The sequence below is a fragment of the Bufo bufo genome, chromosome 11, assembly GCF_905171765.1.
Source record: "Bufo bufo chromosome 11, aBufBuf1.1, whole genome shotgun sequence".
Lineage (NCBI taxonomy): Eukaryota > Metazoa > Chordata > Amphibia > Anura > Bufonidae > Bufo > Bufo bufo.
Window position 1 is genome coordinate 48,755,723 of NC_053399.1, and position 14,317 is coordinate 48,770,039.

A 14,317-nucleotide genomic window follows, 5' to 3' on the forward strand; every position below is an offset into this window, starting at 1 on the left:
GGCCATGTTACTTTTGTTACTCTGTGAAGTTGACTAAACACGAGGAATATAAACAGTTGAGGATTAAAAAATTTATATGGTTATAATTTAGGGATGGAATCACAGACCTAGTGTAAGAAGTATGTCTAGCGTGTGTGTGTGTGGGGGGAGGGGTGACAGTGCGTCTTAAGCAAATACTAATGAGCGCTTCCATCATTATTATTATTAGTATGCAGGAGGCACGGTGAGCAGGGAGTGTAGCTCTGGCTGTACTCACCGCTCCCTGGTATTCTTCCAGGCACCATGCTGTGTACAGATTGCGTATAGTATCAAAACATAGTGCATGTCTGCATACACTATGACCTGAGGCCGTGCAATGTCAGGTGACAATACATCGTGGTGCTAGCAGGAGACCACGGAGTGGTGAGTGTGGGAAGAGTGCGCTGGATCTACAGAGTGGTGGAGCTGTCTGGAGAAGAAGAGGTAAGTTACTTTATTTATTTTACTGTCTGATCTGGGCGCTGATGAAGATTGGGGTGTCTGATCTGGGTGCTGATGAAGATTAGGGTGTCTGATCTGAGATCTGATAAAGATTGGGGGTCAAATGAAGCTTGGGGTTTTGATTGGGGGGACTGATCTGAGGTCTGATTAAGGTGGGGGAATAATTGGGTGTCTGATCTGAAGTCTGATATAGATTTGGGGGTCTGATAAAGATGGGGGCTGATTGGATGTCTGATCTGAGGTCTGAAAGATTTGGGGGTCTGATCTGAGGCCTGATAAAGATTGAGGGTCTGATGAAGATTGGGGGTTTGATGAAGATTGAGGGCTGACTTGGGGTAAGATGAAGATTGGAGGTTTGATTGTGTGCTCTGATCTTAGGTCTGTTAAAAATTGGGGGTCTGGGGTCAGATGAAGATTTGAGGTCTGATCTGAGGTCTGAATAAGACTGGGCAGCTGACTTGGGGGATCAGATAAAAAATTGGGAGTCTGACTGGGGGAACTGATCGGAGGTCTGATAAAGATGGGGTTGTGATTGGGGGAAATGATCTGAGATCTGATAAAGATTGGAGGGCTGATTTGGGGATCAGATGAAGATAAAAGGTTTGATTGGGGGTCTAATCGGAGGTTTGAAGAAGATTGGGAGTCTGATTAGGGGGACTGATCTGAGGTCTGATAAAGGCTGGGGATCTGATAGAGATTGGGTGACTGCTTTGGGGATCAGAGGAATATTGGGGGACGGGGACGGGACTGATCTGAGGCCTGATAAAGATTGGGGTCAGATGAAGATTATGGGTTTGATTGGGGGTCTAATCTGAGGTCTGATAAAGGTCTGGTCTAAGGCCTGATGAAAAATATTTATTTTGTATTTCGACCTACGTCTTCCACAGTTTGGGGATTACATTTTAAAGGGGTTCTCCAGGATTTTCATATTGATGGCCTATCCTCAGGATAGCTCATCAATATGAGATCATCAGGAGTCCAACTCCCTGCGCCCCACCAATCGGTTGTTTGATGAAGCTTACCAAGCACAGTGCCGTCCATTGAAGGACAGCTGTTCTTGGTATTGCAGATCAGCCTCATTCACTTAAATGGAACTGAGCTGTGCCTAGGCCAACTATTCAATAAATATATACTCTGTGAGCGCTGTATTATTTCTCTCTCATATGATGTGATACACTAGAGATATCAGACAGTCATTTTCTGAATCACATGCTGTTCATGGTACTGTAGGTCTGTGAAGGTTATCAATCTGTGTGACTCTAGAAGTGTAATTGATCTCTGCACTGATGTGTGACCTGGGCTTCTGTTGATGTACACATATCACCTTTGCCACAAATGGCATTCAAAGTATTGCCAACAATTACTGGACCTGACAACTAAAAAAAAACAACAACAAAAAGCAAAACATCAAGTTGAAGTTTAAGTCTGCCTTCCTTTGGTGTCTGATAGACATTTGTATCACAAAAGAAATCTAGTCGATGGCAATAAGAGGTGAATACTGTATCTGTCATTATAGGCAACCAAAACCCTAGTGCAGTGGTGGCGAACCGTTTACAGACAGAGTGCCCAAACTGCAACCCAAAACCCACATATATATTGCAAAGTGCCAACCCAGCAATTTAACCTGAATACTACAGTCCAATATAGTATATATTCCATGTACATTATCATTTAGCTATAATAGCCTGCCTACATTCAATGTGCCGTTCATAGTGCGCCCTGCGCTGATGAATAGCAGGAAAAGTCTAAGGCATATTGGTACACCATAGACTTTTTCCAGGGTGCGGGTACCCACAGAGAGTGCTACCTCTGGCACCTGTGCCATAGGTTCGCCACCACTGTCCTAGTGTATGCCACCTGTGCCTGACACTAAAAATCACTGAATGTTGTAACCACAGCCTGTGTTCACAAATCAAGGTCATGTACGATCCAATGCTCTCTATCAAATATACAGGTAGTGGAAATGTTATTTGGTGTGTTTCCCCTTGATATTTCGGCATGGAGAATCGTGCGTCTGCACAGTAAGACAAACAGTTCAGCCGGTTTATCATTTATTTATTGCGATGGGCACTTTATTGAATTTGAAGAAAAATGCATAAAGTTAGCAGCTTCACTACAGCACTTACCAATGACCAGAAAGCAGTGCTTTGAATTTGGCATAAGATTTCTATTTAAGAGAATATAATTTAAGATACATTCCAGTTTCTTCAAATAACAGCAAACTGTCATTGAAAGAAAAACTAAATAGCAACTGAATGCAGTTTCTCATTTCGTACAGTAAAACAAAGAACAGCACAACTTTTGATCTAATCCTAGCATGGAAAGAATATCTTGCATAGCTACGTCTACAGACGGTTAAGGCACTTCATCGATTAAGTTCAGGGTCGAAAAAGTGTTAAGAATTAACTTTTCCCCTACTAACTTTACCTTCAACTGCCTGAAGTTTCACAAAATAAAGCTAAATACTTTTACCTTTCATAGACTAGACTATCTTACAAAAGTAAACGTAAAGCTCTGAGCACCAGATGTACCCAGAAGCTCACCTGTATCACCAAAGGCTAAGATGGTTTCAACCTGTTTATGTCCAGTTTAATTCTTTCAGGCTCCAGAACACAAACATTCCCCGAAACACAGCGCAGCAAACTGACTTGGCGTCTGTGACTAGCATCAGATTTGTGACATAATCAAAAGCCTCAATATCAAAGTTGAAAAAATCCCCCCCAAAAAACGAATTAAAACTGCATGCTTCTCCAGACACAATGTCCCATTCTACAGAACGAATGCGTCTGTCAGGTTGTGTGGGGTCAAGCTCTGAATTTCACTGCTGCAGAGAGAACCGAGCAGTTGCTGTGAAGATAATCATTGTGCACTAGATGTGTATCAGTTAGCCCTTTTATTCTCGGGCAGCCAGATGTGTGGCATTTCAGTAAAAAAATGTTTGCCCATTAGTGTGAAAATCAAGAGATGCTGGGATGGTTGCAATCAGGCTGAATACCGTTGGTTGAGTTGTAAACTTTTTGAATGTAAGTGCTATCTGCTAGATTCTATATAACATTGACTTTTATTTTCATTACATTTTTTAGTAACTCAACAAATGCACTATGGCTGATTGAGCGTTTATTGATGTACTGTGGTGGTTATTACCTTTTAGTTCTAGATATCTGGTATATCATTGCACATTTGCTATAGACCTGTGTTTGTTGTATGAGTCATTGGTTTTAAGGAAATGACATGAATCCAAATGAATAGATTGAGGTCTTGGTTGGGCAGAGCTGGTCTTCAAGTAAATGTGTCCCACTGGGTGATTTTTGTTCCAGGTTCGGTACATGCCCAGTGAATCTGGCTCATGGGTTAATGCCAGGCTTTTATCCAAGCAGGTCTTCATATTGCTTGCGGAAACAGTCACCAGCTGGGAAGAAGTCCCAACACCTCTCTTGATACATCTTCCAGACATAAGATTCCTACAGAAGACATAAACAAACAGAAATCTCATACAGGATTGTGAACTTTATGTTCTCTGCTGCACAATATGGGCATGTTGGAGATTTACCAATGTTTTTACGCCACTATTGTGGAATAAAAAGTTGCAAATTATGATGCATGCCGTATTTGCGCCATAATTTGCAACTTTTCTTTTTAGAAAAGGGTGCCGCTTAGCAGCTCCTAGCTGGTGTAGATTTCAGTTTTTAGTGTATAGAAAGACAGAAGATGTGACAAATATATTGAGGCCTATGCCTCTTAAGGCAGCCATACACATTCAATACCTGTTGGCGGAAAGATTCTTTAGCCAACAGCTCTGTCTTCAGTTATACGCTCATGTGTATTCAATGGGGAGAGGGGAGACAGCTGCTGCCATACACCAAAAGGAATGGGCAAAAATATTCACTTCACCCGATCCTTCTTCTCTCTCCACATCATCTGTTGAGGGAGCGTTGGGAGCTCCCCTGACACATTAGGCTGTTGGCTAAGCAACACACTGATGTGTTTGGGGGCTTTTAGTATATCTGTTGCATCTTACTTCAATGCACCTTTAACTAAGACTGCCAAAGGAAACGCCAGTCTTAGTAAATCTCCCACTATCTCATCTTATCTTATGTTCTCATCCGCTATTCTACACTGGTAAATTAAGAATAATTCATGCATCAAGTGTATATGCTAGAAAATGGCAGAAGTGAAGTTCTGGTTCTATGCAGGTGGGACATGTCATTGCACCATTTTGTGATGATTTTCAGAAGGGATAGGTTTTACTTTCCAGAAGTCTTGGGAGAGATGTATGAAAAACAACTCATCATGATTTGGAACTTATTTCTTATTACTTGTGGAGTAAATGCATAGAATAATCTTCATACAAGAACCTCCTGTCTGCTCGGGTAAGTCACCATCATTTCTGGTATTGTTATTTTTAAGAAATCCTCACACATTCATTTTACATGAAACCTTTTTAGTAAGTGAATGCCCAAGTGTTAGACTGATACAAGTCAACTCTACTGCTACTCTTACATGCATGTTAATACAAATCAGGATGCCTTGTTTTATGGATGCTGTTATATACAAATGTGAAATCTCTGTGGTCTTATTGTCTGTGAAATGATGGGACAAAAGCTTTGAGTTGTAATTTCAGGGCTGCCACCTCATCACATTAGCCCAACACACTTATCTGAGGCAAGAGTAAGAAGTCTGGAGAAGCTTCAAAAGTTGATGATGGACATTGGTATAATATGTTTGAAGAGCATGCAATTCCTATTTTACAAGTGCAGTGATCCCTTCAAGATACAATGGCCTCAGGATACAATATTTTGAATATGCAATGGTCTTTTCTGAACCCATTGTAAGTTGAAACTAGACTCAACATACAATGTCTCAGACCAATCAAGGCCACTTCTCTGGTAAAATAGCGGTACTATTTGCCAGTTAGCAGCTATTCCTGACTGTTAGTCCCCTTTCACACAAGCAAGTTTTCTGCGCAGGTGCAATGCGTGACGTGAACGCATAGCACCCGCACTGAATCCAGACCCATTCATTTCCATGGGTCTGTGTACATGAGCGTTTTTTTTTTCACGCATTGCGTGAAAAACACAGCATGTTCTATATTCTGCATTTTTCACACAGCCCTGGCCCCATAGAAGTGAATAGGGCTTCAGTGAAAAACGCATGTCATCCGGAAGCAAGTGTGGATGCCATTTGTTTTTCACTGATGGTTGCTAAGAGATGTTTTTTGTAAACCTTCAGTTTTTTATCACTCGCGTTTAACCCCTATTACGTCTTGGAAACCACTGCGTTCCCGCAATTTGACGTAGTAGTACGTCATGGTGATCGCACGGGCATCAGAGTGGTGCGTGCGCGATCACTGCAGGGGCCCGGCAGTCCCTAGTAACCAGGCCCATGCTGTATCCGCCGGCATCTCTGTAAAAGCCAATGCCGGCGGATTAACCCCTTCTATGCCGCTGACCGCGACATAGAAGGGGTTTGTGTCGGGTGAGTGAGCGCATCGGGAACTCGATGTGTCAGAAGGCAGCCCGATGCCGTGCAGAGGCTGCCCAATGTCTTGCTGGGCATCAGGACCTGCCTTCTATGGGTGCCGAGGAGATCCAGGTTCACATACTTTTTCCACCTGCACTGTGAATGTTTACATGGTGTGTTCAATAAAAACATGGTAACATTTAATTCTTTGTGTGTTATTAGTTTAAGCAGAATGTGATTGTCTATTGTTGTGACTTAGATGAAGATCAGATCACATTTTATGACCAATTTGTGCAGAAATCCATATAATTCCAAAGGGTTCACATACTTTCTCTTTCAACTGTATGTGAGGGCCTGCTTGTGAGCTGACCCTGTAAAACATTATATGCGAAGGGCATATATGCTAGGGCATTATATGCGACAAATAAGTATGTTGATTTGATGGAGAGAGGAGGAGGAGGATGAGAAAAGAAAGATTCAACCATATACCCTTGTTTGTGGTGAAAGGGGTGCATGGGAATGCAGTGTATTCAGTACATTATAAACAGCACATTTAGAGTGCCTTTATGTTGATCAGCTTTCCTCTGGTGGAGTCGAGAAGTCATGGTCAATCCAGGCCTTGTTCATTTTTATAAGATTCAACCTGTCAACATTTTCAGTTGACAGGCAGATACACTTATCAGTTATAATGCCATCAGCAGCACTAAATACCCGCTCAGACAAAATGCTGGCGGCAGCGCAGGCCAGCACCTCCAAGGCTTAGAGCGTCAGTTTGTGCCACGTGTTCAGCTTGGACACCCAGTAGTTGTAAGGCATTGAGGAATCATTGGTCTCCTAGGCAACCTGTTAGTGTATGACTCAGTGTCATACACCAACAGGCAATGCATTACAATACAGATGTATTGTAATGCATTGCAGAGGGGATCAGACCCCCAAAAGTGAACATCAGTAATAAAGTAAAGAAAATAAAAAGTTTTAGAAAAAGTGTTATAAAATTAATAAAGTAAATTTTTTTTTAAAAAATGCCCCTTTTCCCTTATTTTATAATAAAAAACAGACCCCCCCACACACACATATTAGGTATCGCCGTGTCTGTAATAACTGGCTTTATAAATATATCACATGATCCACCCTGTCCGATGAACACCATTAAAAAAAAAGGTGTAAAAAAAGCCATTTTTGTGACCTTACATCACAAAAAGTGCAACACCAAGGGATCAAACAGGCGTATGTCCCACAAAATGGTATTCATAAAACCTCATTCCGCAAAAAATGAGCCCCTGCCTAAGATAATCGCCCAAAAAAATAAAAAAAATATAGCTCTCAGAACATGGAGACACTAAAATATATTTTTTTTGTTTCAAAACTGCTATTATTGTGCTAAAGTGAAATACATAAAAAAATACACATATTAGGTATCGCCATGTCCGTAACAATCAGCTCTATAAAAATATTAAGACCTAACCCCTCAGATAAACACCGTAAAAAGAAAAAGGCATTTTTGTCACATTACATCACATAAATTGCAACAGCAAGTGATCAAAAATTCGTATGCCCCCCAAAATAGTACCAATCAGACAGTCACCTCATTCCGCAAAAAATTAGACCCTACCTAAGAGAATCGGTCAAAAAATAAAAAAGCTATGGCTCTCAGACAATGGAGACACTAAAATATGATTATTTTTTGCTTTAAAAAAATGCTATTATTGTGTAACACTTAAATAATTAAGAAAATGTAGACATATTAGGTATTGCCACGTCCGTAACGATCTGCTATATAAAAAGTCACATGACCTAACCCCTCAGGTAAACGCTGTAAAAATAAATAAGTAAAAACTGCGCCAAAACAACCAATTTTTTGGTCCCCTTGCCCCATAAAGTGTTATAATGAATGATCAAAAAATCATCTGTACCCAAAAATGGTACCAATAAAAACGTCAACTCTTCCTGCAAAAAAACGAGCCCCTGCACAAGACAATAGGCAGAAAACTAAAAAAAAATAAAGCGTTCAGAAAATAGATACAAAAACCGAATTTTTGTTTTGAAAAATGCTTTTTTATGTAAAACTGAAACAAACATCATAGAAAGTAGACATATTTGATAACATGTAAGAAAGCAAAACACGTCCCACGGCGCGAATTACCGTCTACCAGTCACCAGGGTCAAGAAGGAATCTTTTATTGCAGCAATACAACGCGTTTCGGGGAATCACTCCCCTTCATCAGGTACAAAGGAGCTGCACAAGTCATATTTGATATCATTGCGTCCGTAACAACCTGCTCTATAAAAATAGCACATGATCTAACCAGTCAGATGAATGTTGTTAAAAATAAAAACGCTGCCTAAACATAAAAAAAATTTTTTTACCTTGCCTCACAAATTTTTTTATATAGAGCAATTAAAAATCATATGTACCCCAAAATAGTACCAATAAAACTGGCACCTTATCCCGTAGTTTCCAAAATGTGGTTACTTTTTTGAGTTTCTACTGTAGGGGTGCATCACGGGGGCTTCAAATGGGACATGGCATCTAAAAAAAGAGTTCAGTTAAATCTGCCTTTCAAAAACCATATGGCGTTCCTTTCCTACTTCGCCCTGCCGTGTGCCCGTACAGCAATTTACGATCACATGTGGGGTGTTTCTGTAAACCGCAGAATCAGGGTAATAAATATTGAGTTTTATTTGGCTGTTAACCCTTGCTTTGCTACTGGATAAAATGGATTAAAATGTAAAATCTGCCCAAAAAGTGAAATTCAGAAATTTCATCTCCATATTCCATTAATTCTTTTGGAACACCTAAAGGGTTAACAAAGTTAGTAAAATCAGTTTTGTATATCTTGAGGGGTGTAGTCTCTAAAATGGGGTCAATTGTGGGTGGTTTCTATTATGTAAGCCTCACAAAGTGACTTCAGACCTGAAATGGTCCTTAAAAAGTTGATTTTGGAAATTTTCTGAAAAATTTCAAGATTTGCTTTCAAACTTCTAAGCCTTCTAACGTCCCCAAAAAATAGAATGTCATTTTCAAAATGATCCAAACATGAAGTAGACATATGGGACATGTAAAGTAATAACTATTATATGATATTATATATAAAAGTAGAGAAATTGAAATTTAAAAATTTGAGAATTTTTAATTTCTTTTGGTAAATTTGGGATTTTTTCACAAATAAAGGTGAAATATATTGACTCAAATTTATGACTGTCATGAAGTATAATGTGTCACGAGAAAACATTCTCAGAATGGCTTGGATAAGTAAAAGTGTTCCAAAGCTATTACCACATAAAGTGACACATGTCAGATTTGCAAAAAATGGCCTGGGCAGGAAGGTGAAAACGCATCAAAACGCACTCTCACCCGCGCAGAAAAAGCTGAACAACTGAACGCAATTGCAGACAAAACTGACTGAACTCGCTTGCAAAATGGTGCAAGTTTCCCTGAATGCATCCGGATCTAATTTGTCACACTCGTGTGAAAGAGGCCTGTACAAGGAGTGCAGAATTATTAGGCAAGTTGTATTTTTGAGGATTAATTTTATTATTGAACAACAACCATGTTCTCAATGAATCCAAAAAACTCATTAATATCAAAGCTGAATATTTTTGGAAGTAGTTTTTAGTTTGTTTTTAGTTTTAGCTATTTTAGGGGGATATCTGTGTGTGCAGGTGACTATTACTGTGCATAATTATTAGGCAACTTAACAAAAAACAAATATATACCCATTTCAATTATTTATTTTTACCAGTGAAACCAATATAACATCTCAACATTCACAAATATACATTTCTGACATTCAAAAACAAAACAAAAACAAATCAGTGACCAATATAGCCACCTTTCTTTGCAAGGACACTCAAAAGCCTGCCATCCATGGATTCTGTCAGTGTTTTGATCTGTTCACCATCAACATTGCGTGCAGCAGCAACCACAGCCTCCCAGACACTGTTCAGAGAGGTGTACTGATGATGGACCACAGGTTCTCAATGTGGTTCAGATCAGGTGAACAAGGAGGCCATGTCATTAGATTTTCTTCTTTTATACCCTTTCTTGCCAGCCACGCTGTGGAGTACTTGGACGCGTGTGATGGAGCATTGTCCTGCATGAAAATCATGTTTTTCTTGAAGGATGCAGACTTCTTCCGGTACCACTGCTTGAAGAAGGTGTCTTCCAGAAACTGGCAGTAGGACTGGGAGTTGAGCTTGACTCCATCCTCAACCCGAAAAGGCCCCACAAGCTCATCTTTGATGATACCAGCCCAAACCAGTACTCCACCTCCACCTTGCTGGCGTCTGAGTCGGACTGGAGCTCTCTGCCCTTTACCAATCCAGCCACGGGCCCACCAAGACTCACTCTCATTTCATCAGTCCATAAAACCTTAGAAAAATCAGTCTTTTTTTTTTTTTTTTTATAAATATTTTATTGTTATAATACAAAAATTTAAATCCATATTACATACTTGATATTATAAATTCCATAGATCCGCCAATTCTGATCTGTAAACATAATTGACAATAATTTCATGCAGATATCCATAATATGTCAGTATTTGAAAATCAAAGGGAGGTCTCCTACTGGGGAGGGTGACAGGGCTCACCCGACATCCTAGGCTTGATAATGCAAGTGGAAAAAGCAACCCACTTAGCCCAGGTTCTCCATTCGCTACAGGGATAGGGGCCCGAAATCCAGACAGCCGCCCGGCAGCGAGCGCCGCTCGCGCACGCCCTCCCCCAGACACGGGCAAGTACGAGCGGAAGGACTGGCACTCATGTGGCCGATCGCTTTATGCTCACATGCTGCCTAAAGGCGAGCTTGCAGCGATCTTTAATCGCAGGCATTTGATAAAGCAAAAACCAGAGAGGGGAGTCCAGCAGTCTTTTACCACAGTGGTAGAAACCCACTCGTATATTTTACTGCCTCATCCCCATATGATTAAGTCAGCTATCGGTTGCATGGTTCACCATACTTTGCGTTTATTCGCATTGATATTTCATGCGACAGAGAACTCGAACCGAGTGTCACTCAGCAATTAAAAAGGATATAAGCAAAAAACAAAGCCAGATACCTGCTCTGTCTCTTAAAATGAGCACATAGTAGCGCGCCCACCGCGTGTGTCACCTCCCTGCCCGCAATCGAGCCCCATGTCTGACGGGAAGAGCCGTATCCCGAGCCGCGCCCGATATCCGGGCACCTCCAGACCTCGAGCCACGGTCCCCTACCCATGTACCGCTCGATATTATACCTGGATAAAAGTTTTTTTACCATTATTTAATACCGGGAAGTCCCCCCTCTTTCAGTCCTGGAGACCCTCCCATGCTTCCAATATACCTCCACATTCTTAATCAATATAATACATACAGAAAAGCCGGACAGCTAGAATTTTCCCCAACTCACCCCATAAACCCACCCCCCCCCCCCCCCTTTCAGGGAAAAAAAAAAAAAAAAAAAAAAAAAAAAAAAAAAAAAAAAAAAAAAAAATAAAAAAAGAAAAAGAAAAAGGGATCATAATTAATTAGTCGTATCCCAATCTTTCCATAAGCTATTCCACTTTAAATAGGATCCTCTTTTTTTGTACAGGATCTTCTCGTAACTTTTCACTTTCTCTACCAAGCCCAGCCAGTTATTACAGTCTGGGGCGGAAGAACAAAACCAGGATCTAGAAATCAGGAGCCTAGCTAAGAACATCACCTTAGTCAACAAATGGCTTTTTATGGGTTGATAGTTAACCTCAGATAAATCTCCCAGGACCCATATCCTGGGAGACAAGGGAACCACAATTCTAAGTTTACTCGCCAGGTTCTTTTGGACCATGCTCCAATAACTACTCACCATTGGGCAGTCCCAGAACAGATGTAGATGATCTGCCTCGGGCTCGCCACAACGGGGGCAGTCAGAGGAAGCCCTGAGTCCTCTTCTATATAACCATATGGGTGTTACATAAATTTTGTGCAAAATATTAAATTGTACAACAGTGTGGTTAAAATTATGTGAAACCAATTTTAAACTTTCCCCTATATTCTCCCAGTTAGGAGGGCCTGCCTCTGAAAGAAGAGAAGACCAGGCTCTCTGTCCCGGAGAGAAAACATCCAAAAAAAAATTATCCATTAAGTGTCTGTAACAGTGAGATAGTTTAATTCTCGTGACAATTTTCTTACAAATTAAGTCCTGTAAAAATACAGAAGTATCTATAATAAAAAGGTGACTATTCAAAGTATTAGAAAGTGCTGACCTCAGTTGGAAATATGCATACCAAGCCACCTCGCCTAAATTTGCCCTTAGTTCCATAAGGGGCAAAATTTGTCCTCCACTAACTACTTGATGTAAGTATTGCACATTTTTGGTCCTCCAGTACTGGCGGCAACTTAAGTCTTTTAAATTAAGAAGTTTTTGGTTATGCCATAATGGGGTGCAAATAAGCGATGCCTTAACTCCACACCAGCTCCTTATGGCCGACCAAGTCTTTATAGCCATTCTGCAGAACAGTGTAAACCCTCTTATAGAATTTGACAAATAATCAGATTCCAGTACGGTAAAAAAATCGGAAAAACCTGCATCTTTCACCACTTTACTGCAGAAGGGGCTATTTTCCCAATCATTAAAAAGGCAGAGTTGGGAGGCCACAAAGTAGCCCCTAAAATAGGGGAGGTTAAGACCTCCCCGATTGTAGGGCATAGAAAAATAGAGTGCCTTCAATCTCACGCGCTTCCTCCCCCATAATAAATCATTGAGCACCCGCTCTATCAATCTAAAGTATTTATCTGTAATCCATATAGGCGAGTTGCGCAAGACATAAAGAACCTGGGGAAGCACTACCATTTTTATTATTGAAATTCTATCCGCTCTTGCTAGAAGAATTTTTTGCCATATCTTAATTTTTGCTCTTAACTTTACTAACAAAGGAATTAGGTTAAGTTGTAAATATTCTTGAGGTTTAGCAGAAACTGTTATCCCCAGGTACTTTATTGAATCAGAGATCATTACCTGATTATTAAGTTCGCCTCGCAACTCATCTATAGGAAGAAGGACGGTCTTATCCCAGTTGATCTCAAGTCCAGATAACTCGGAGAAGTGGCCAACCAAGTCCATTATACGAGGAAGAGTCGTATCTGTTTGATGGATGAAAACCAGGATATCATCTGCGTAAAGAGATACGCGGTCATGCTGCCCCATTATGCCAAAACCAACCACCTCCGAGTCCTGTCTTATCAAAGCCGCTAAAGGTTCAATATAAATATTAAATAAAAAGGGGGAAAGGGGACAGCCTTGACGGGTACCTCTTCCCAAAGTGAAACTCTCTGTCGTCGAATCATTGATCCTGATCCTGGCAACTGGGGAATTGTAAAGTAGCTGGACCATCGCCATAAATCTTGGGCCAAAGCCCATTCTTTTCATTACCTCCCAGAGAAAAATCCACTCCACCCTGTCGAAGGCTTTAGTAGCGTCCAACGACAGGATGGAGCGGGCACCACGCCCTGGGGACTGAATATTCATAAATAGCCTATGCAGATTATGATGAGTACCCCTATTTGGCATAAAGCCATTTTGATCTGAGTGAATAATCGTGGGCATAACCCGCGAAAGCCTCCTAGCCAGAACTTTTGATAGTAACTTAACATCGGTATTTAATAATGATATTGGTCTGTAGGAGCTCAATTCTGCCGGGTCTTTGTCCTTTTTTAGAATTAAAACAATAAGAGCCTCCATCATAGAGTGTGGTAGTCTCCCTCCCTGTGTTGCCTGGGAGAAAACCTCTAGCAACTGAGGGAGGATGACATCACTATATTTGCGATAGACCTCATATGGAAGGCCATCCACTCCTGGCGAGGAGTTCCCCGAGACAGACCCAAGGGCCTCCTGCAGCTCCATAAGAGACATCTCCTCCTCGAGATATTCCCTCTGAACTTCATTTAAAGTAGAAAATGAAATTTTCTCCAGGAAACGCATCGCCAGTTCAGCTGACAGACCAGGGGAGGATCTATATGTCTGGGCAAAGTATTGTAAAAAAGTATTCTCAATTCCCTCTAAATCTGTTATGGTTTTGCCCTCTGCATTACGGATCGAAGTAATGGATAGTTTTTTCTTATCTTGTTGTGAAATAATTCTAGCTAAAAGTTTCCCCGGGCGTCCAGACTCGATGAAGTAATTAAGCCCCTTAAAAAATACCCTGTGGTTTGCTTTCTCTGTTACATATTTCTCCAGAGAGCAGCTAGCCTTCTGCATCTCTTCCCTGTTGTGTTCAGTTGGATGGCTAGTATATCTCTCAGTTGTAAGTACAGCAATCTGAACCAATTCCTCCTCTTTCTTCCTAAATATTCTCTTTGCTGCGACAATCTCACTTATAAAAACCCCCCTCAAATATGCTTTCGAGGCATCCCATACTGT

At 40.8% G+C, this 14,317-nt stretch overlaps 1 protein-coding gene across 1 annotated transcript in view; it reads right to left on the reverse strand.

The window, feature by feature from the left end:
* Positions 1 to 2,500: 2,500 nt before the first annotated feature.
* RYR3 (ryanodine receptor 3) overlaps positions 2,501 to 14,317 on the reverse strand; it is a 734,312-nt gene continuing 722,495 nt past the window's right edge. The window contains exon 105 of the mRNA XM_040412592.1: positions 2,501 to 3,941. Within this exon, the coding sequence (XP_040268526.1) occupies positions 3,846 to 3,941 (96 nt within the window). The 3' untranslated portion in view covers positions 2,501 to 3,845. The remainder of the gene's footprint in view (positions 3,942 to 14,317) is intronic.